The 22,458-nt window shown below is 33.0% G+C and overlaps 1 protein-coding gene across 1 annotated transcript in view; it reads right to left on the bottom strand.

Annotated features, from left to right (window-relative positions):
- NK7.1 overlaps positions 1-22,458 on the bottom strand; it is a 62,090-nt gene that overhangs the window by 24,944 nt on the left and 14,688 nt on the right. Inside the window, exon 3 of the mRNA XM_065354515.1 lies at positions 2,190-2,539. Coding sequence (XP_065210587.1) covers positions 2,190-2,539 — 350 coding nt within the window. The remainder of the gene's footprint in view (positions 1-2,189; positions 2,540-22,458) is intronic.

The raw sequence follows: 22,458 nt of genomic DNA, 5'->3' as shown, positions 1-22,458 counted from the left end.
ACGTGGGACCATTTTCGTGTCTAAAATCCAATAAGGATAATTATCGCAGAAATTTGAAACTTTTCATTACAAGGTTAAAACTGCGCCTACTTTCTCACCAAAATGTTTATTAAATTCACCGTAATATGAACTCGATTAATTTTTTCTTTTTCTTCTTTTTTACTTTCGAGTAGGTATTTGGAAAATATATCGCCTAGATGGCGAATAAGTAGTATAGAATGGAAATATACTGTATATAGGAAAATGTTACACTAATGAAACAACTTTAGTACACGTTGAAAATGATAAATGTCACGAAAAGAGAGACAGATAGACGGTGTGCGAGAGAGAAAGAGGAAAAAGCGAAGCGAAAATTATACCCAGATTACGGTATCGCGCGGGATAGTTTCAAGTGTAAAATGGTAGTTTTCAAACTAAAGTCGGTATAAATTATAACGTTAAAGAGAAGGATTATACACTGTCTGTTAGAGTTGTACGCAATCAAGAAGACGAACGGAAACGAGATATATGGCCAAGGGAGTTGAAAGGACGAGTGCCTTAATAATGGACGGGAGGGATGGAAAGTTGAAATCATTAACGCTGGAATCCATGTGACGTTATGGAAGTCAGCAGAGAGACGACTTGTTACTGTATAGAATGCTGGCTCGTTTGGGAGGGTGATAATGAGACAAACCGTGGCGCTACACCATCTTCGAGGGATTAAATTATTTCCTGCTTAGTTCTGCTAACAATTATAAACGTTATGACATTTCGAAATCGTCCGGCTTTGTATTAGAGAAGGAAACCTCGAGTTTTGATATTTTAAAAGCACGCCAGCATAGCGCGCGGTATAATTATTCTGTTCGAGAATTGTGCGAGTGCGAGTGCGACTGCGATCATCTTCGTTGTGCTAATGCGGAAGAAAATAAACGAAGTATTTTGAATAATTCGATGTCGCCGAAGATGAAATTTAATTAATATTTATATCGTATCGCGAATGTTGGCTAAATGTTCAGATTCAAATATACCTACCTACCTACCCACCCACCTACTCTGGATGCAATGAGTTCTCAAGTACCTATAGGTATATTATGGAACGTTGAATATAAAAATATCCTCCTACCTTTATAAGCTTAAGCCAAGTGGAAAATTTATTTCTCATTTTTGACCTATTTGTTTTTTCTATCGTTTTGCCATGTCCATCAGAAAAACAGGCTATTTTTTTAAATCCAATTTACAACGAAATATTATATCATTCAATGTCGTTCGGATTCGGTTATGTGGCCCTTACGATCGATTACGTTGCTTCGAATTTAATGTTAACGACACCATTGTATACGACTTTACAAATAGTTTTCGGGTAAAATGGTCGAGCAAAAAAATCCGACGTGGCTATCAATTTATAAACTGCTGTCGTAAAATTTTAGAGATATAGTTTCAAATTTAGAACTGTATAGTTTCTCATTATCAAGTATTTACAACATAACTTTACCATTACGTCTAAGTTTATGTATTACGCGAAAATTTTGATTTTCATTAATTTTAAATTCAGATTCAGCGCCAAACATTTTGAAATCGAGAACGAAATCTTAACCATCTTTTTATGAGAAAAATCTACCAAAGCATTACTAATCTGTTAAGTGTCTGCCTCACTTATTTGCAAGACATGCTTAAGTAGATACCTCCGAAAGTATTTTAACGATGAACAAGTTGCCTATTACAGCTCTGTAAGGTGTTTTCTCTTTCATTCATCTCTCATCATTGATCACGAAATTTCGCAACAGGTGATTCATAAGGAAAACATTTTGTTTAAAAGCCCCACAAACATGTCGATTAATTAGTGCAATGCGAATTATTATCGAGTAGTTCCTCATTTACACAGATAATTCGCAACAACATTCCGAACAGTCGATAAATTGAATCAATTTATTCGTATACACTTTAGATAAAATTAGATGCAAGTCAATTTTTTCATGCGGATATTACTATTTTAAATGACTTTGCGATTCGAATCACTACTTTGATTAAAACTTTTATATTTGTATCTTTGTTCCTCGAACACTGATTTTTTTTGTTCGTTACCAACAGGCATTCATGCGGTTGAAAATTTCATCAATATTAAACCTCCAAATCCTTCACACGGAAATACTAATACATAGTTAGTTAGTAAGCGATTCTCTAACATATTACAGAAAGATATTTAAACGTACCTGTGTCTCCGTGACGCCTAACATTTTAGCCATTTCGGACCTTTCCGACGAAGATAAATATTTCTTCAGTTCAAATTGTTTTTCTAACTCGAATATTTGCCTACCGGTAAACGTGGTTCGGGCTTTTTTACGTTTTCGTTCGCTATCTGAGGAATGTCCATCACTTTCGGCGAAATTTCCGGCCACCAGAGAATGTTGCAATGGAGCCGAATCGGTGGGCGAGGGGGTAGATGCAGGTATACCAGATGTTGATAATACTGGTGGAGGTGTGGGTATCGTGTTGTGACTATTCAGACTCGTGAGTGATTTCGTTGGAGTGGACTTTTTGCAACGTTTTTTCGAATTGTAATCTGTAACATGAAAAATAAATATAATTTTTAGTTTTGTTGGACAATAAAACAACAGACAATTCATTTAAAAGAGATTTTACGTAAAATGCGATCAGTCTTCTAATAACGTAATACATAGATGATATACTATGTACATTGTACAGCACCATATAATAAACATTTTGACAAACACAAGCTAAAATAAGGATCGATAAACATACCCAAAAATTATAACAAACTAACTAAATTATAAGCACACCGAAAATGAGAAAATTAGAAAATGAAACTTGCTCGTGGCTGATGGGAACTTGGGAAGCAGTCGAGCGAAAGAGAAAGAACAAAAGCGAGGGGTTTTGCGAAGGAAGCAGGACCAGGAAAAAAGACGACGAGTGACGGGTATGCATTGTGCAGAAAGAAAAAGTAGATAAAAAAAACGTTGGAATATGCAGATAAGTCAACTAAGATTAGAGCACAAAAAATTAGCATCGACCCAAGTAAAAGCCTATAAAAAAGACATGGAAATTCATGGGTGGGGTGGTATCAATGGGCTTATGATAAGTGAGCGAGCTACGTTGCTTCTTAATTTTAATCATTCAGGTAATTAAAAAACAAAAATTCAAAAAACATTTTAATACAGAAAAAATTAATCACAAAATGAAAATATGGCTTTCAATTTCTGAAAATTGAACTATTTTGCAATTTTTTGATAAAACACGAGGTTTTGAAAGTGTTAGCAGAAGGAAGAGCATTTTGGTAATTTATTGGTAAGAAGTGAGACGTTTTGATATATTTTGAAAAAAAGTGAAAATTTTTAGTTGTTGTCAAGTTTTGAAAAACGACAATTTTTGGGGAAAAAAGTAAGACTTTGCCAATTTGAGAAAGTAGCAGGTTTTCATGGAAGTTATTTGTAAAAATTGATACTTTATGGAAATTTCTGGCAAAGTGAACCTTTTGGGTAATTTTTGGAAAAAAGTGAGGCTCTTTAAAGCGAGAATTTTTTATCAAAAATCAAAACTTTCACAGTTTTAGCCAAAAGAAGGATTTTTGGACATTATTGGTAAACAAAGTATTTTTTCGCAAATTTTTGTCGAGAATGCATGAGAGACTTTCTAGTAACTTTTTAGCATAAAAAACAAAACATCGGTAATTTTTGGCAAATTTTTTTAAAAAAAGCAAAGCTTTAAAAAATTTTTTGAAAAACTGTGATATTTTTTTACTATAATTAATTGCAAAACACAATTTTTACCAAAAAACGAGGCTATTTTGGTAATTCTGACAAAAGGTGAGGCCTTTTGCGATTTATTAAATCAAAAAAGAACCAATAGAAAAGGAAAGTTAGGTGCTCGGAGCGTGAAAAGGGCCATGATAAAAAAAATAAGGTCATATTTGAATCAAACATCTTCGAAAACATGCTATTCAATACCACAAGGTCTTCCAAATTTATTCATAATTCTCTTCTTCCCACTCAAGAGTAATAATCAATTTTCTTTGAAACTGCTCATTTCCCCCCCCCCCCAAATTTCAAATCAAGGCTCTATGGGGTATTATTGTTTTATAATTTTTTCAGAGTCGCTGAAAAAAAGAAGAAACACAACTCAATAATCCCGAGTACAGCTAAATGCGAGTAAATGATTTTTTTTCAATTTGCACCTTAATCTTCCTAAACACACTGAACTACTGAACATTCATTTTCGTAATGCAGGTATATGAAGTCTGCAATACCTACTTGCCAATAAAATTTCACATTTAGAATACCTAACAATAAAACACACAAAGGGTAAATATCTATCCAACGTAGTATGTAGGTACATATTGTAGATGTACGTATGTGCTTCTTACTTTTTGGAAACAAAACAAAAAACAAATGTCAACTCTTAGTAAACGATTATAATTTTAAACTCCCCCGAGAATTATTTACGTTGGGTCGTATTTCCCTTCAATTTTTCGTCCGAATAAATCAATAAATAATATCGGGGAAAAAAAGTTATCGTTTCTACTCTCCTGGCTTATTTTTTCTTTTCTAACCTTTTCCAAAGTTGTATCGAAACGTCGAATAGAAAAAAAAAATTATTCATAATGAAGATCAGGGTAAAAAGTCAATAAACTAAACGAATCTCGTTACAATAATTCTTCTGATTGGGTTTTACTTCCATAACAAGTTTCATTATTCAAATTCATTCGAATAAAAGTTTTGAATTAATGATATCAACTCGCTGCGTATGAAAGTATCACGAATTCGCCATTTTCTCCGAGAAAGATGAATATGAGATTCAATATCAACCAATGTATTATAATATTCTTCCCCTATGTCATTTTTTTCCTCTGTATTATTGTGCGTGTGTATTCACAAATAAAAAATTACCACTACTGATGAACCGAAGAAAAAAGGTGTTTAATATCTTGAGAGAGTATAACGAATTCTTCGAAAACGCACCCTCATTTTTGATTACCCTAGAGGATTATATCTTTTCTTCTTTTTTTTTTTTGCCAAATTTAAAACTAACAAACTTTTATTTCAAATTTATTTGTTTCTATCTATTAATAATTTTACTTTGGTTCGTTTTTTTTCTTTCTTTTTACTCATTTGTCGTGAGATGGTTTCCAAGGATTCTTCATTTTTGCAACAGTCTAATATTATAGGTACCAACAAAACAATAAGTTCCTTGAAGAATTAAAAAATAGCGTGATATATTTTCACAATTACCAACAACAAAAGTGTCGAACTACTTTAAAATTGATTCAACAGGGTTTTTAAACAGTTACCTAATTAAACAGAACAATTTTCGGTTACCTTTCAAAAGTACCTACGAGTGACTTTAACTTTAGTTTTCATTTTCAATAACAATAACCTTTCTCTCGATACCTATTTAAAAGGCACGAAATTACACAGTAGGGTTTTATTAATTTTCTAAGCTAATTAAAACTTAATGAGGTAACTACGCCAACAAAAGAGATATCTACCTATTCGAACCAAGTATTTTCGAATTGAAAACAAGTGTTATGCAGGAAAATTCGTAGGTACCTAGCATGTTTTAAAACAATGCCTCTAATTGCCAATTACATGTCTTTTAAAATCAATATTTTCAAATAAAATTTAATACCTACCTATCAATGATTAGGTAGGTGTTTTAAAGGGGAGAGGGATCATCAACTTTTGGATCCAAAAATTGTCTGAAACATGATTTAGGACCTACTGAAATAGGATTCTACAAGACCATTTTTAAGGCAATTACGAAAAAAAATGAAGTACAAAAATGAGTTTTCTGGATTTGTGCACTTTTGGTTGAGAATGAAGACCAACCATCGCATAGATTTTTTTTCACGCTGAAAATGATCATGTTAGCAAGTATGAATTTCTTGTCGATTGGATGAAATTTCTAAAATTTATCAAAAAATTGTTTTCAAAGGCAACGAAGAAAATTGAAAATTTTTTGTCGCTTACATTTCTGAATCAAAAATTAGTTACAAAGCTGCTGAACAACGAAACATTTTTGATGTTTAATTAGCGTTAGACTGCAAAATGTATAGTATACTTATTAGAGCAACGCGTTAAGAGAATAACATTTTCATTAGACCAGTTGATCCACCATACCTCAATGTCGCCATTTCCATCGCCAATTTGAAAGCATCAAACTGTGGTCTATAAAGTGTACCTACCGACATAGCAAGAGCCTCTTTACTTTCTAGAAAAGTGTTGATAAAATTGATTACGTAATAAAATCAAATGCCAATACGGCAATACCTAAAATATTTTACCATGTGTAATTATGTTTCAGGCAAATAACTTTTGTTATCAAGTTAGTAGGTACTTTGCACTTTGTGAACATGAAACCCGCGATGTAGGGCATGCGAGAATGATAATCTTACCACATGACGTTCGTACAATCACTCATCTCTAATAGGTAGGTAGGTAGGTAGGTAGGTAGGTAGGTAGGTACACAAACAGCAACGGTAGATGTAGGTATGTATATTGGACTTCATTGAACTCTCTTCACATTTCTAACAAGTGCAAGTTGTGGAAAGGTCTCATTGATTCTGTACAGTTTTTATTCCGATTAAAAAGTAATAACTGTCGATTTGATTTCATTTGTAATGATGTTGTTCGCGTTGATTTCGGTTCTTATTTTCAAACTCGCATCGTGTGCAAATCCTTCAATGGAAGGATTTATTATGCTGCAACTGCATTCGGATGGGGTAGTCTTTCGTAAAGTCTCCTCAATTGGGTTTGGACGTGAATTTGAATATGCAATCATGACTGAGAACGAAGCTCGTATCCACAGCCTTTGGCCTGAGGAAAAATGTAAAAAAGCTCTGGAAAATAAATACCAGAATATATCCTTTGAAACTTGTTACTTTAATAGAGATGAGATGAAGGAGAAACTCTATAACCTGTGGAGCTATCGCGAGATAATGGAGCCTCGTTTGCTAAGACATCGCGTCAAAATTGTATTGCAACACAAACAAGCATTCAGTAATACATCTCCAAACAATATAACCCGCAATATTGCGATCAAAACAACGGTAACGGATCTGGTGAGCGTAACAAGTGCAGAAAACAAAGACCTAGGTATCATCAACTTTGCCGCAAAAACACCATGTCACCTTGAAATACTATTGCCGGGCTCGAGGGACAAATCAGATTATTCGTTGGCTCACTTGTGGGGGGAACAACAGAAGACATCTAAACAACGATCTGTAGAACTTGGTGCCAAAACCGATATCACCATCCCTGCCGAGTCATCCGTCTTTGTAGAATATCTCATGGAAGAAATTCAGACTGAGATGGAAATTTCATTGAAATTCTCTCCCTCTGGTGAGATATGTGGAGAGGCAAAAGGATTGCCAATGAAGCAATGTACTGAGGTACCTCAAACATCAATGTTACTTAAAGATATTATCAAGGTAACATATCGTAAAGATAACAGTCAAATTAATATTGTAAACAATTAACAATAAGTTTTTATAAAACAAATTAGGTATAGGTACTTACTTATTCATTCAAAAAAAAAAAAAATGTTTTAAAATAAATTCCCTTGCAACAAATAATCACCCCTTATGATGAAATTCAATTCATATTTTCATCTTGTTTCAAAAATAAAATCTCTGAATTCCATATCATCAAATAAATTAATGCATGAACCCAAAGATTTCTGATTTCAACTAAAAAAACATAAGTTATAAAAAATAAAAATATAAAGTAGCATCAACTATCGAAGCAAATTAATAAATTTATAATTTATTACGCACTTGAATTTTGAAATAATTGTTTGTATTTTCATTTTTTATAACCTACTTAGGTATGTAAGTAGTTTAAATTTGATCCTAAATTCAGATGCTGAATTCAATTTTTGAATTTAAATTCGTTGATTTTATATTTTTAAGTAATTTTTATACTTCAACTTTATAAAATTGTTCCCAAATTAGTATAATACGAGTAATTTGCCTTTTTACTTAGTATTGTTTTCATTTCTTTAGTTTAAATTAGTTTGCATGTTTCTAATTGTCCAAGCATACAATTAATTGCAAATAATTATTTTTCAAATGATGGATATGTTTTATTTCTGCAAAATGAAATAATTATATTGTAGGTACCTATCACGAAAAAACGCTTTCAAACACACATTTTAAATTACAAGCAAAACAAGTAAGGGAGCATGCGTGAAACTTTCTTGAAGATCATTTGGGCTGCAAATAGACTCGTAGCAAAATCACTCATCTCGCATACACATGACGTAGGAAACAACGGTAGGGGGTATACCGGTATAGATACATTTATAAACGATGTATATACTCTCTTCACTAAATCACTATCCGAAAAGTGCTACCGGTGGGAAGGTCTCACTTATTCTGTCACGTTTTCAGTTCGGTTTAAAAATTCACATTTGTTGATTTGATTTCAATTACTATGATGTTGTTCGCGTTGATTTCGGTTCTTATTTTCAAAATCGCATCGTGTACAGATCCTTTAATGGGTGGATTGATTATGGTACAACTACATTCGGATGGAGCAATCTTTCATAAACCCACGGTCTCATTTGGAATTGGATTAGTTGGAAGTCAATATGCAATTATGACTGAGAACGAAGCTCGTATCCACAACCTTTGGCCCGAGGAAAAATGTAAAAAAGCACTAGAAAACAAATACCAAAATATATCCTTTGAAACTTGTTACTTTAATAGAGATGAAATGAAGGATAAATTCTATAACCTGTGGAGCTATCGCGAGATCATGGAGCCTCGTTTGTTAAGACATCGCGTGAAAATTGTATTGCAACACAAACAAGTATTCAGCAATATATCGCCAATCAATATAACCCGCAGTATTGGGATCAAAACCACAGTAAAGGATCTGGTGAGCATAATAAATGCAGAAAACAAAGACCTAGGTATCAACTTTGCCACAAAAGCACCATGTTACATTGGAATAATATTGCCAGTCTCGAGTGAAAAATCAGATAATTCGTTGACCCACTTGTGGGGTGAAGAACAGAAGAAATCTAAACAACGATCTGTAGAACTTGGTGCCGAAACCAATATCACCATCCCTGCCGAGTCATCAGTCTTTGTAGAATATCTCATGGAAGAAATTCAGACTGAGAAAGAAATTTCAGTGAAATTCTCTCCCTCTGGTGAGATATGTGGAGAGGCAAAAGGATTGCCAATGAAGCGATGTACTGAGGTGCTTCAAACACCAATGTATCTTAAAGATATTATTAAGGTAACATATCGTAACGATAATCGTCAAATCAATATTGTAAACAATTAACAAAAAGTTTTCATAAAATTAATTATTCTTTCATTTAAAAAAAATCTCACGAAGTGTTTTATTAAGTTAACCTACAAATTAATTTTTCAGAATAAAATGTTTTGAAAGAAATTCAAATTAGATTAATATTTTTTCAGCTTGTTTCAAAAATAAAATCTCTGAATTCCATACCAAGGGCGTATTCAGGGGGGGGGGGTGATTTGGGGTACAATCACCCCCCAGGGCCAAAAAATCCTTCGTTTAATATAATTTCCTACGATTTCTTGCATTGAATCACAGGAAAAAAATCATGTTGTTTTACGTTTCTAGGGAGATAATTTGCTACAATCTTCAAAATTCATTGAAAATCACATTATCTCCCTAGGTAGTTGCATAATATATGTAATGTACTAATTATTTTTGTTTCTTGAATTATGAATTTCCAATGCTTTTGTTTGCTTTCCTTTTTTGAAATTGAAATTTCTGGAAGGATATTTTTCGTTATTATAAGGGAGAAAAAGTGCTCCTTTTGCTCCAGCTTACTGATCATTATTGGAATTGAATAGGTACATACTGGGATTTTCTCCCTCATAACAAAAAATATGTTGTCCAACTCAGGAGTAAAAATGATTTTCGACAATTTTGAATTATTTTCCTCGCGACGCTTGGGCAATAAACCTCGAAAATCGTCAAAAATCATTATCGCTCCCTAGTTGAGGTTGAGGATGTGAGGAGTGTCAAGTTAAATCCAGAAAGATCAATTTTACAATCAGAAATGCAGTATTTTTTACTCTTTGGATTGACAAATTTCCAAAATTTTGCCCTCGCTTCGCTCGTGCTGATCTGAGTTGAGAAGCTCATTGCAAAAATAGCCCTTGTCACTTTGAAAAAAAATTGGGGAGGTTCTTTTCTCCACTGCATTCTATGGATGCATCAGTATGATAGCCCTCTAAAAGTTTTTCTGAGAGTAACAGGAATTACTCAAGTTGATAAAAAAATCACTTTGAATACACTATACCAATTCATCAGGACTTCACAGTGGTTTTTTGTCTTGCTTGTTTTTTATTTTCATTTTGGACAAGGGCTATTTTTGCAATGAGCTCCTCAATTTCATTATAATTTATAAATATGCATAAACAATTTACTGGATAAATTTCAAAAACCTCACTCTGATCAACAAGTTTTTCAAGCTGAAATTCAGCATGAAAATGTCTGAAATGTGCCTACTATTAAAATTTTTGTACATATGAGCCCGTTGGGAATTTTATGATTTTTGTCCCCTACTTATGAGTCATTCATCACCCCCCAGGAGAAAATCCTGGATACGGGCTTGTTCCATACATATCACAAATAAATTAGTAACGCATGAACCAAATCATTTCTGATTTTTTTCTGAATTTACTTTTGAATCCGAAAAGGGTAGATATTAGTAGGTATGTTGAAGACTTATTCGATCGCTTACGCGCCATTTTTTCAAAATCGAGTTTTTCTACTGGTTCAGTGCCAGCTTCGTACAGTTGAAAAAAAACTGAATTAGTTTAGATACCTAAACTGAAGGTGAGTTTAAACCATTCTGGAGCCCACAGCGACATTTTGAAAATTCTAGATCTCCGAAAAAGCACTCTGAAATACGAGTATGTTACGATAAACTTCAGAACGTACCTATTTCAGCACAAATATATTTTTCTTCAGCGATACAATACATGATAAAAAAAATTGAAGAGATCCATCGGACGTATGAGAATTTACACATGCGTAAAGCAGAATGTATAAAATTACCACACTTAACGATGATTAAAAATAGGCAAACAAAATACCCCCCTCACAACTACGCTCACAAAATATACATACGCGTAATAATTACCGAGAAATGCGACGAAATGACGAACACTATCGGACACACTGCAGTATTCGGTTAAATGGTTTCAGAAATCGTAGCACATCTGGAAATTCGTTTAAAAACATTTTCGAACCGATGTAACGTTTTAATTGACTACACGAAACGTAGCGTAGAAATTAACCATACCCACTGGATTATTATCGACTTAATATTAGCCTACACTTCGAGGAGGTACCGTACCTATCCGCTCGTAATTCGAAATCAGAGCGAATTTTACGACAACGTTATTAGGTATAGGTACTCGTACCTAGTCGTCGCAAATAATTCAAATTCATCTCTTCGTCGCTTTTAGTTTGCAAAACCACTCGATATGGTAAAATTTTGATTTTATAAACAACCATTGTACGTATACGTAACACGTAACACGTATAGCAGGGATGTACGATGTAGAGGTACGTCTACGTATAATCGTATACATGGTTTTTTAATTACCATCACGTCAAAGAGTCGGTACGCGGCGCGATAATCACCACGTGTTAGAGCAGTCTCATCTTATAACTTGACGCAGACTTGTATAAACCCCTAAAGCATTACTCAACCCTTCTTCTTCGTTTTCTAAGTTAATAGCGACTGAGCTATAACGCCCTCGTTTAGTATTTGTCTGTTTTTACCCTTTTAACTTAAACTAACAACGAAGTACGAACACTAAACGCCCTTACCTAATACTCGCAAGCGTACAACTCTACGACAAAAATGCATTATTTATGGACGTTCGAAAACGACGCTTGTAATATTAAGCTTTTTAGTGGCGTCATTACAACCGCGCGCTAATATTTTACCCGATGAAATGTATACTTTTTTTTCGTTTCTCGTTTTTAAAAACGATATTCTGACGTTTTAATTGGACGACGAATCAATTTTTTTCATTTTAACGGAAACCGCAGAAAAAATTAATTAATGCGAATTGAAACCGACCACCGCCTCCTGCGTCTCCTATAGCTCGTTGCTGCGGCCGATGCCGCCGCGCCGCGCCGTGCCGTATCGTGTCGTCGTTATGCTACGAGTAGTACACGTTAAATAATTTTATGAAAAATTAATAACACGCCGCTAAGGGAGGTGCTCTCACCCCGCCGACGCCGCGCCCCAGATTCAGATTCACCGGCATCTATTGTAATTCAATTTACGTAATACACACTCGTAATCTCATCATTACACCTCTGTCGCTAGATGCAAAATGTACGTCATTATGAGCGACCTAATGCCGGGTCAAACACGTACGTAATAGCCGTATTATGTACGTGGTGTTATGTGGCAACACCGCGAAACTCCTCATTACGTACGCGTTACGTTTGGACATAATTTAACTGGTGAAGTTTGGTTAGTTTGGTCACTCGTAAAGACGCACATTTTTTGCATCTAAACAACAGAAGTGTAATGGTGAGGTTACGAGTGTTTATTATGTAAAGCACCTTACATTACGCGATTAATAAAGTGTGTGATTATTAATCTAGTAATGTAATGTACTATTGTTTTTCGTTTTATAGAAATTGCGTGCGAGCGAGCAACTGTCGGATTTACAATGTAACAATTTTTGCACGCGCGTATATATTCGTCGAGCTTTCGGAAAAGCTTAAGTAATAGCTAGGCATATAATAAAAGATTATACTTTTAAAGATATCACGCTGGTTATATCCGCGACACTAGTATATCGTTTTAAGCGAAATTAAATTAGGTATACCTCGCGTACCAATTTTTACCTTTTTCTTCGCTATTACTGAGCAGATAGGTGTATCGAAGTATGCACCCCTAGATTACCTACTATACATGTGTATTTGTATTCGAAAAGTAATCGAATTCGAATGGATTTGACTGTTTATTTGTTTCAACTTTCAACATCAAATTTTGAAGTCTAATTTGATCAGCGAACATCCAAGCTTCTATCCTAACCAGAGTAACTTTACTTGGACCTAACTGTGAGATGTAAGTAAGTGGGTAAGTACATATAAGTACATACATATCAGAAAAAGAAAGGAAGAGGAGGCGGGGAGAGGGTTCATTAATAAAAAATCTCTCAAAATAAAAATAACTATAATAAAATGTAATTCACAACGAAACCAGAACACCTTCGAAAGTATATTGGTGAAATTCAAAAAGTATTTCTAATCAATCTCTCTTCAAAATTGCGAATTGGAATAATTTTAGAGGCAGTGTAATAAAATATTTTGCTCATTTTTAAAGGTTTTATTTTTATCAAAATAAATACCCAGCTATCCTACCCACGTACGAGTAGAAGTAGGTACCATATGTGTAGCATTTCAAAAAAGGAAATCAACTTGAAAGACGAAGAAGGGAACCTTTTGTCTGCTGTATGAATCCGTATAACACTATAGAAGGTGTAAGCAATATTTTGTAAATATTTTACAAGTAAACATACTCGATAGGTACGACATATCTCGCATAGTGAACCGAAAATAAACAATTTTATTCGTTTCTCGTCCTTAACGTTAAACGCAGAAAATTGCATTCTTATCAATATGTACCTACTACCTATAGATATTTTAGAATGATATTCCTTCTCCACAATATGTACATACATATATTTTTGTGATAAATCGTCAATTGGTAGGTAAGTAAATTTTTTGGCAATAAGGTTATAGTATTTGTAGTTTTGAAATTCTTGCGAACTTGAAAAATTTTAAGTATAAGGAAAAGTTTTATACCATAAAAGTTCAACTTTTACTCAGACAGGGTGTCCCATTTCAAAGTCACCTCCTTCTAACTTAGGTACAGGCAACTTGTCTCGAGTTTATGTATGCAGGTTTGCCTGGTCTTGAAATCGAAAGGGTTCTGTTAAATTATGTTTGCTCAAAACAATTAAGGGCAGAGGCACCAAATATGGACCACTTTCTTTTGGAGGATTGCCACTTGAAAACTATAGGGGGTAGAAACCTCCACAAAGGCTTAAAATGAAGTTCCATCTTTCCACTAACACTGTACAAAACTTCAGGGGTGAAGGTCAACTTTAAGTATGTTTTTTTTATTGTTGAGTGATGAGTGTCAAAATGACAGTTCGAAATTTTAGGCCCCTAATATGGACCATATATAAAATTTTAAAATAAACGTACTTACTTCCACATTTTTCAAAACCTCATATTTATTTGTAGAAATGAATGAAAAAATGTATGCTAAGCAGTAGGTTATTTTTTTTTTTAATTGCTGAATGACAAGTGTCAAAATGACAGTTCAAAATTTTGGAGGCCTAATATAGACCACCTAAAGAATTTCAAAATAAACATATTTTTACGTTTCAAAGCATCATATTGATCTATAGAAATGAACAAAAAAAGTATTTCAAGCATTTCCCTTCTCAGCGACTGTAAGAAATGATGAAAATGAGTAGAAAATTCAATATCACAGGTGGTCCATATTAGCGCACCCCATTAGAAAAACTTTGCACCAAAAATTTCTGTTCGTATCCTCATTTTTGGCAAAAACTGATTACCTACTCCAGCAGAAACTGCGTCCTTTTTTGATGTTATGAACGTCAATAACGTTTAGAAAATTACACCACATATTTATTTTAATAAAAGTTGAAAAACACACTAAAAAAAATTTTTCAGTGTCTCAAAACAAATTTTTGTAAATTTCTTAGCGAGTTTTGACTTTACAGTTGTAGTTTTTGTCTCATTCGTTTTTTCAGTGAAAAATATATGCACATCGGAAAACATTTTTTCCTGACAGATTGCGCTAATTACCGACGAGAACGGGCGCTGGTCCATATTGCGGACTGGTCCATAATTGGTGTCCTTTTCCTTATCATTTTTCCATACAATACAATCAATGTAATGTCGTCTAATAACTATGGGAAGTATTAAAGTATAGTTGCATTTTAAAACCCTGAATAGCAAATTTACCGCTAAAATTAATCGCTGTGACTTGGCAATCATTTCAGTAGCTCATAAGGAAAAATTTTCCCGGAAATTTTTCCTCTTTAAATCTGCAGATCTCATTTTTTGTCCAAAATTAATTAAACACTGCATGTTATCATTTTAATTCTGAAAAACCTTCACCAGTAATGAGTGATGGAAGAATTGAAATTAGACCTGGGAGACCGGAAAGTGAAACTGGTTCACAGCTGAAATTGAAACAGAATTAAACTATACGACTGGAATCAGGATTTCACACAAGAATCGATTGATCAAGAAAAAGTAAATCTACTTACTCATTTTTCAATTTGTAGCAAAGATTCCAAAACGAAAAAATAAAATAAAAAGTTGGGTGAAACTGAATATACCGAATACTCTACTGGATTTTTGGGTCTGGAGAATTCGTTGTACGTAAGAACGAAAATTAGAAAAGAAAGAAAGAAAGGAAACCGAAACTCGGAAAAAAGAAAGATAATTAGGTACCTAATTTTAAACGATTGAACTTGATTTTTTTTACAACTTGGTCTCTCCAGTTCCCAAGTCTATACGCAACCATGTTTACATGAACGTAGATCGCTTGCCTATGTCTCTGTTTTGAAGGGAGGCTATTCAGACGAGACAGCCTGTATAAATGGTACCTAGTAATATGTTTAACGAAAAATAAAATTAAAAAATCTTTTTTCAAACTTACTCCACATTATGTTAAATTTCAATCACTCGATCGGCTTAACTTATTACATAAAGATAAATAGGTAGCTGGTAGATATACCTATTCCTATAGCCCTATACATGAAATAAACCAAAATAAGGTCTTATTTTTAACTACTTTTTTTTGCCCTAAACAACAAACAAAAAAACACCATAATTCAAGAATCTCGACATATCACTAACTTCAACCAAATCCCAGCAAAACCAAAGTTGAATCATAGCGTAAATTTATTTCAATAGGTTAACTTAAACGCTGAAATACTTACGCCAAAAAAGAAAGATTTAAATGCCAACTTAAAACCAAATAAATTACAGTGGACTTTCAACGTACACCCAAGAATTCCTTCTGCTCTTTGATTTAGCAGGGAGAAACTTTTTCGACTCTACACACATAATAAAATAAATTCATCGAGCGCTCCGGTAAAACATTTGTATTCGTAAAAAAAAACTATAGGTAGGTATAAGTAAGTACTATAACTGCGTAAACCAAACGGCGGTGGTATTTATCTTTACAGTGAGGATGAAGGACACCCTCTATTAAGAAGAGTACAAAATGGGGCTTCACTAAGGGAGAAAATAAACTAAACATTACGCGCGTTAAATTACGTTGATTTCTTATTTGAACGAGCGGAAAAAATCGTTCCAAGTTTAACGTAGAATTGAAATAAAAGTAAAGGTACCTCAAAACAAGCCAAAAGGACTGACCAAGCAAATGTTTCAAAACCTATAATATAAAGTAAGTATACACTTAGTACTACAATACAGATGTACAAGTATGGGTATCCAGACGTACGACAAAAAAAGAAAGAAATAAAAATACAATGAATGTGCTTTATTTCCACTTGGTTGCGATGATGTACGAAGGTACCTACGTGCAGTAATACGACATCGTATGTATGTATAATTCAAACGAAAGCGTTACTTCTGGTGGGTTTGAGCACAAAATAAGACGGCATATTCGAAGAAATTATATTTAGTCAGATTTCAAAAAGAGAATTTTCGAGTTATATCGTTGATATTTATTCTGGGACGATTTTCGATACACGAACACCATATGTTTGAATAACTATAATACTCTTCGCGTATCGTAGAGGTAGGTATAAATATATGCGTCATGTACGGCGAAGGAAGAGAGAAAAAAAAGAAGATATACTTACTACATACTACTATACGGAGAACATATTTGAGTATAGTTGGAAAAATTTAGAATATTAAATTCCGATATAAGTATTTTCAGGTTTGAAAAAAAAGCGACAAACGAAAAGTGATCGATTTGCAGATTTCCTTTTGCGGAGACTAGGACGCCGATTCATGTTTCCATGACGACTGGGGTATACGAAGTAGCATTCCAATGCTCATCTAGGCTATATATATGTGAGTATATATCTATAATGCACACCTCTTCTTCAAAACGTTGTTAGCCCATGTTCGTGATGAGGTATCATCACTCGGAATCGGCTATAAATTCTTCTCCTTTGGGCCTTTAAAACTTTAACCCTCTGCGTTATATAAAGAATACTTCGGCTCGTCTCCGTCGTATTGGTTTTATTACCGTCGATTACTTTCCAGACTTCGAGAAAGGATTGATGTTCGCTTTAATATGAAGAGAAAATTTGTCTTTGTTCGTGTTTTTCTTTAACCATTCGTAATATAGGTACAATCGTTTGATTTACCCTCCTCCTTTTTTCACTCCCCCCTTCCCTTGTATGTTGGAGGTACGCGTATTATGTAGGTATAAGTTTCTTATTTTTACACTTACACCAAGCCGGGCAAATACCAAGGTATGCATTACGAAATTGCGCGAAAAGAAAATCATATTTCACGACGACGTATTGTATATTCAGTTAGCCGCTCGTTTAACGTAATAAAATTCAAATTTCATTTTACCTCGTTATATAAGTACACCGATCTTCGTTAGAATTTATCTCCGAGACAAAAATCGTCGCGATTTTTACCTTAATTTATTTTTATCCATTTTAAAAATTAATTTGCATCTTTATTTCCTTCAAATATTTATCTAGCTGCAAACTGTACTGTACCTACTCGAGTTTAATCTTTACTCTAATCTTTCAGATTGTTTTTTTTTGTTTGTTTTAGTTTTTTTTTTCTCTCTCGATCCCTCTTGAAGAATGAAACGAACTGATTTAGTTAGGCCGATGTTAATTGTTATTTGGTAATAATGATGTAGGTGAGAATATAGGCGTGCCTAAATTATAAATTGGGTTACTTATTCTTATCAATAAAACTTATAAGAAGAGGGTAAATGTCTGTGTTATAACTGTACCTAATAAGTTATTTTGATAAGAAAAAAAAAATAACGGATGTTTTCCGGGTATTTTTAAGATGTTTCATGGTCAAATAATGTCACATTTGTTCGTATATATTGTTAAATTTTAGCCTTTCGCATCAATTTGTTGGGGTTGAGGGCATGAAGCAAAATCAAAAACTGCTCAAGACAAGACTTTCAATATTCGTTACCTTTCAAAAATTTCAGAGTATTTTGACTTTTTTTTTCTAAGATAATTCTCGGCTCTCTTTATCCTTATTACAATTTTTTGAAATTGGTCATTAGCCATTATGATCAAAAAATTGGCACAACCTGAATTCCAAAATTTTTCCCAATTTGAGAAATTAAATTATTCGATGTTTTGGCATAATAATGCGAAATATTTATAAGAAAACATTTTCAAAAAACCAGAAAATAAACGATTTGTTAATATTCGAACGATCATAATACGTAGAACCCTGAGAGTGGTCTTGGGTTTTGATGGCAATGGGCTTGGTCAACGCAGAATCTCAAATAGGCTATTATCCTCTGGAACTGGGCCATTTTACCCCGAACAGAATGAGAATAGGAGCTAATGTGAAAAAACACGATTTTTTCAATTGTTCGCTATTTCAGGAAAACATTTTTTTTGAGTGACTTTCAACTCAAAATGAAGGTTTTCGCTGAATTTAGTCAAAGTCCACCGACATTTTTTCTTCGCTATCCACCCAAATGCACATTGCTTTTAAAATTAGCTAGATATTTTTTCAATCAAATTATATTTAATTTCGATTTTTACCGAGATTTCACGAGCCACACTCAAGTGACAGATGTACCTTTTACAAAATGAATAATTGAACCAAAAATGTTTTCATACCGAGAATATTTCAAATTTTTTACCTCGTGTATGGTTTAATGTACTCGTATGTACCTTCTACTGTAAGTTATTAATTAATAATCTGTTTTTTTGTCTGGTTATTTTAATTAGATATAGATTCGAGAATTTTGAGAAGAATCGGGGTGATTAATGATACTATGTCTAAAGTATCGACTAAACCATTATTTTATTTTTATCTCATTAAATTACATTGTAAAGTGACATTTCACTTTTCACCCTAATGGACCGTTTCCTACGCTTTACGTATATTACCTATCAGTGAATGTTCTAATTAATTTCTGTCTCAAAATATTAATAAAAAGAAATCGATTATGGAAAATATGTAGGTATACTAACTCTGAAATTTCATTTTTTCGCATTTTATTTTTAGAGCTCTGTTCATTTTGTTGGGCAAAAAAAATCGCCATCAATCACAAATTCATTAACTTGTTATTATAGTAGCATTCCAATTGAATTCAAAATAAGAAATGTTAGATGGATTCAAAATTTTAAAATGTAGGTAATTTCTTAGAATCTTATAATCTATATAAAAAAATAAGATTTTTCGAAAGATAAAAATCAGGGTTAAGTAGCCTATTTTTCTTACAATAAGTATATTAAAACTTTGAAGGAAGAAAAAAACACTGAAATTGAAATCGATATACAAATACATAGAGAAAAATTCAGAACGAATGGAAAAATACCATTCTTTCTTTACTCAATTACCGACTATGTTTCTCGCTAGCAACTAAAATTAATATCTTATGTTTGAATAAGATGACACAGAACGGCAATGAAACAGAAAGTATTACATCGATGATAATTACCTATCGCCTATTTACACCATACCTACAGGTAATATTTTTTCGACGTTATAAAATTTAAAAATTCTAAATCAAACAACCAAAGTTTAAATTTCGTATCTGCATTTACTTTGTCGGTAATAGTAATACTGCTAATTAGTAAAATACCTGAAATAATTAAGCAAATCACCAATACAATCGTATAGGGAATACCTCCCCTAAGGACCATTACGTTTTATTGCATGTGTTTCTACCTTCCATTGGTCTATTTATATCACTATACACGGGATTACAGAAAAATTACCTAAATAGTTGGTAAAATAAAATTTTGGGGCTGTTATACTTACTTACATAAGTACTTTTATTAGATAATGCAGATAGGAGTGAAGCTTCATTTTCATTTCTATAGTACATATTAGGTATAATGAGCGTCACATTAAAATTAAATTAGACACGAATCATTTTTTTTTTCTTCAAGTAAGTACCTATGTTAAAAGCGAGCGTTTGCACACATGTTAATAAATTTGCATAACTTATGATTCGAAGGAGCTGAATTAAAATTCAAAACGATTGACAAACTTTTTCGCAAGTTCCAAGAAATGTACTTTTTACGGAGCATAATAGGAGCACACAATGTAATCTAAGTAACACTAAGAGGTCTAAAATAATACTCATATCACATAACGTCACGATTATAAACGTCTTGACGTAAGGGTACGACTGTATACGTACCGAATTAATGAATAGATTAACAGCACAGGTACCTTAGGTACCTACCTAGAGTCATAATACTATTAAAGAAGGTATAAACCAACCGCAATTAATTATTAAATGAATAGATTATAATTATAAAAGTTAATATAGTCAAACCATAACATACGTAGACGTACCTAGACCTACCTATTCTACATAATATGGTTTTAAATTATTCTCGAAACATTTTCTAGGTTACGCTTTTGTTCTTAAAATTTTGGTTTTCGCGTTTGATCTAATGAATATAATATTGATGCACATCTCTCTATTCCTTCAGCATGGTTTAATTTCGCAAATAGGTACCTAAGTATCATACCTATTCACATAAACACCAACGAACAAAAATTGCATCATGAAACATTAAAACAAAAGGGCAAAGAAAAAAATATTTTCGAAAATACCACACATCAGCGATACCACATTTCACCATTACTATTCTGCAGCATGTGGCGATGTTGGCACTTTGAAAAGCATAAAATAATACCATAAAATCCGTTTTCTTCTCACCCCACCGGGGAAAAACCTCAAAATTAATTATTTCTTAGTTTAAAGCTCTTTCCACAAAGCGTAGTAAACTGTTTGGTATACTTTTGCCACGTTATAATCCGACAAATAATTCTCTTCAAATGCATATAATAACGTTTCATTCGCTGAGATTTTAATGCAAACAGAAAAAAAAAGAGGAGGTAATAATAATAATGATAATTACTCATTGTTATACAATGCAGTAGCTATATTATATTTTTGCTTTGGAAAATACAGCATCCAATGTATAAAAGTTTTATCCATCTATGTTTCCATAACGAAATGTTAAAGTTGACGGGATGCGGCGGTGTACGTTCAACTCGGTGTATTTAATCATGCTCGAATTAGTTCCACGGTGTGAATACAATTTATGTTTCGAAAACGGATGGTGCACGCTATTCGAAACAACCCTTTTCAGGCACCCTTAACCGTACTTTAATATACTGTTTATAACGTATTTCGTAACAAACTACCTCATTTACTGATATTTTAGCTCACCGCTTTTCCGCCAGCAATAATTTTTTTATATAGAAAAATGGAATTTTGATATGTGCGTACGTTTTCAATGCCAATAAAACAAAAAATTATAATAGTAATAAAAAATTCACTTTCATAACCTTTCATTACTCTCGATTACTTACCTACGTAAACAAATCCTTTACTAGTCAAACTTATTGTATCAATTTTTTGTGCGTGCAAGACTATGAAAAAGGAAGAGATTTATTCGGTTTTGTTGTTGTTTTTTTTTTTACCAAGTACTTTTGAAACATCTTCAGATTCATTCGACATCAACTCTAAAGATCAAGTAGGATCTTCCTATTTTGCTAAATCTTAAGATTAAACTTTCGTAGTGAAAGCTCATATTTTTACAGGTCATTCAAAAATTGTAATAATTACAGTAAAGCTCTTTTTTACTCTCCTTCAACAAATTAATTTCCAAAACAAAAGCTAGGGTCGGTTTGTATGTACTAATTTTTGCTCACTGAAATCCAATACTTACTTATTGGGCATTTGACGATTTTTTCATGTAGATAGGTACTTCGTAATCCGTCGCGTCGCACAGAATGATCGTATATAAAATAAAATGAGATTATCGGCAATTTCTCATTCACACAACAAAGTTCCTCTGCCTCCCTCCCTTCATAAATTTGTGTCATTATCAAAAAAAAAAAAGATACACGATGTTACCTCTTAATTTTCATTTTTTAGATTCGAGCCCTCGTAATCCTACCACCTCTCAACATTTTTTCAAAATTAAATGACTAAATTGTGGTTCATTTGACGTTATTGAACTTGCCAGTTGAAAAAAAACGACCATCAAATTTGATAAAAATGTTTTCAAAAAAACACAATTTTTAATCATTTCAAAATTTATGCAATTTTTTGAGGAATGATCCCACTCGGAAAATTTATAATTTTCATTGAATTTGGAATTTTCTCTTCATTTTAATTAGATTTTAGAAAATCGAAATTATTGTTTTTAATGAGAAAAAAAAT

Source organism: Planococcus citri, chromosome 3, assembly GCF_950023065.1.
Source record: "Planococcus citri chromosome 3, ihPlaCitr1.1, whole genome shotgun sequence".
Taxonomy (NCBI): domain Eukaryota; kingdom Metazoa; phylum Arthropoda; class Insecta; order Hemiptera; family Pseudococcidae; genus Planococcus; species Planococcus citri.
Note: the sequence above shows the minus strand (reverse complement) of the source record. Positions and strands in the feature narration are given on the sequence as shown.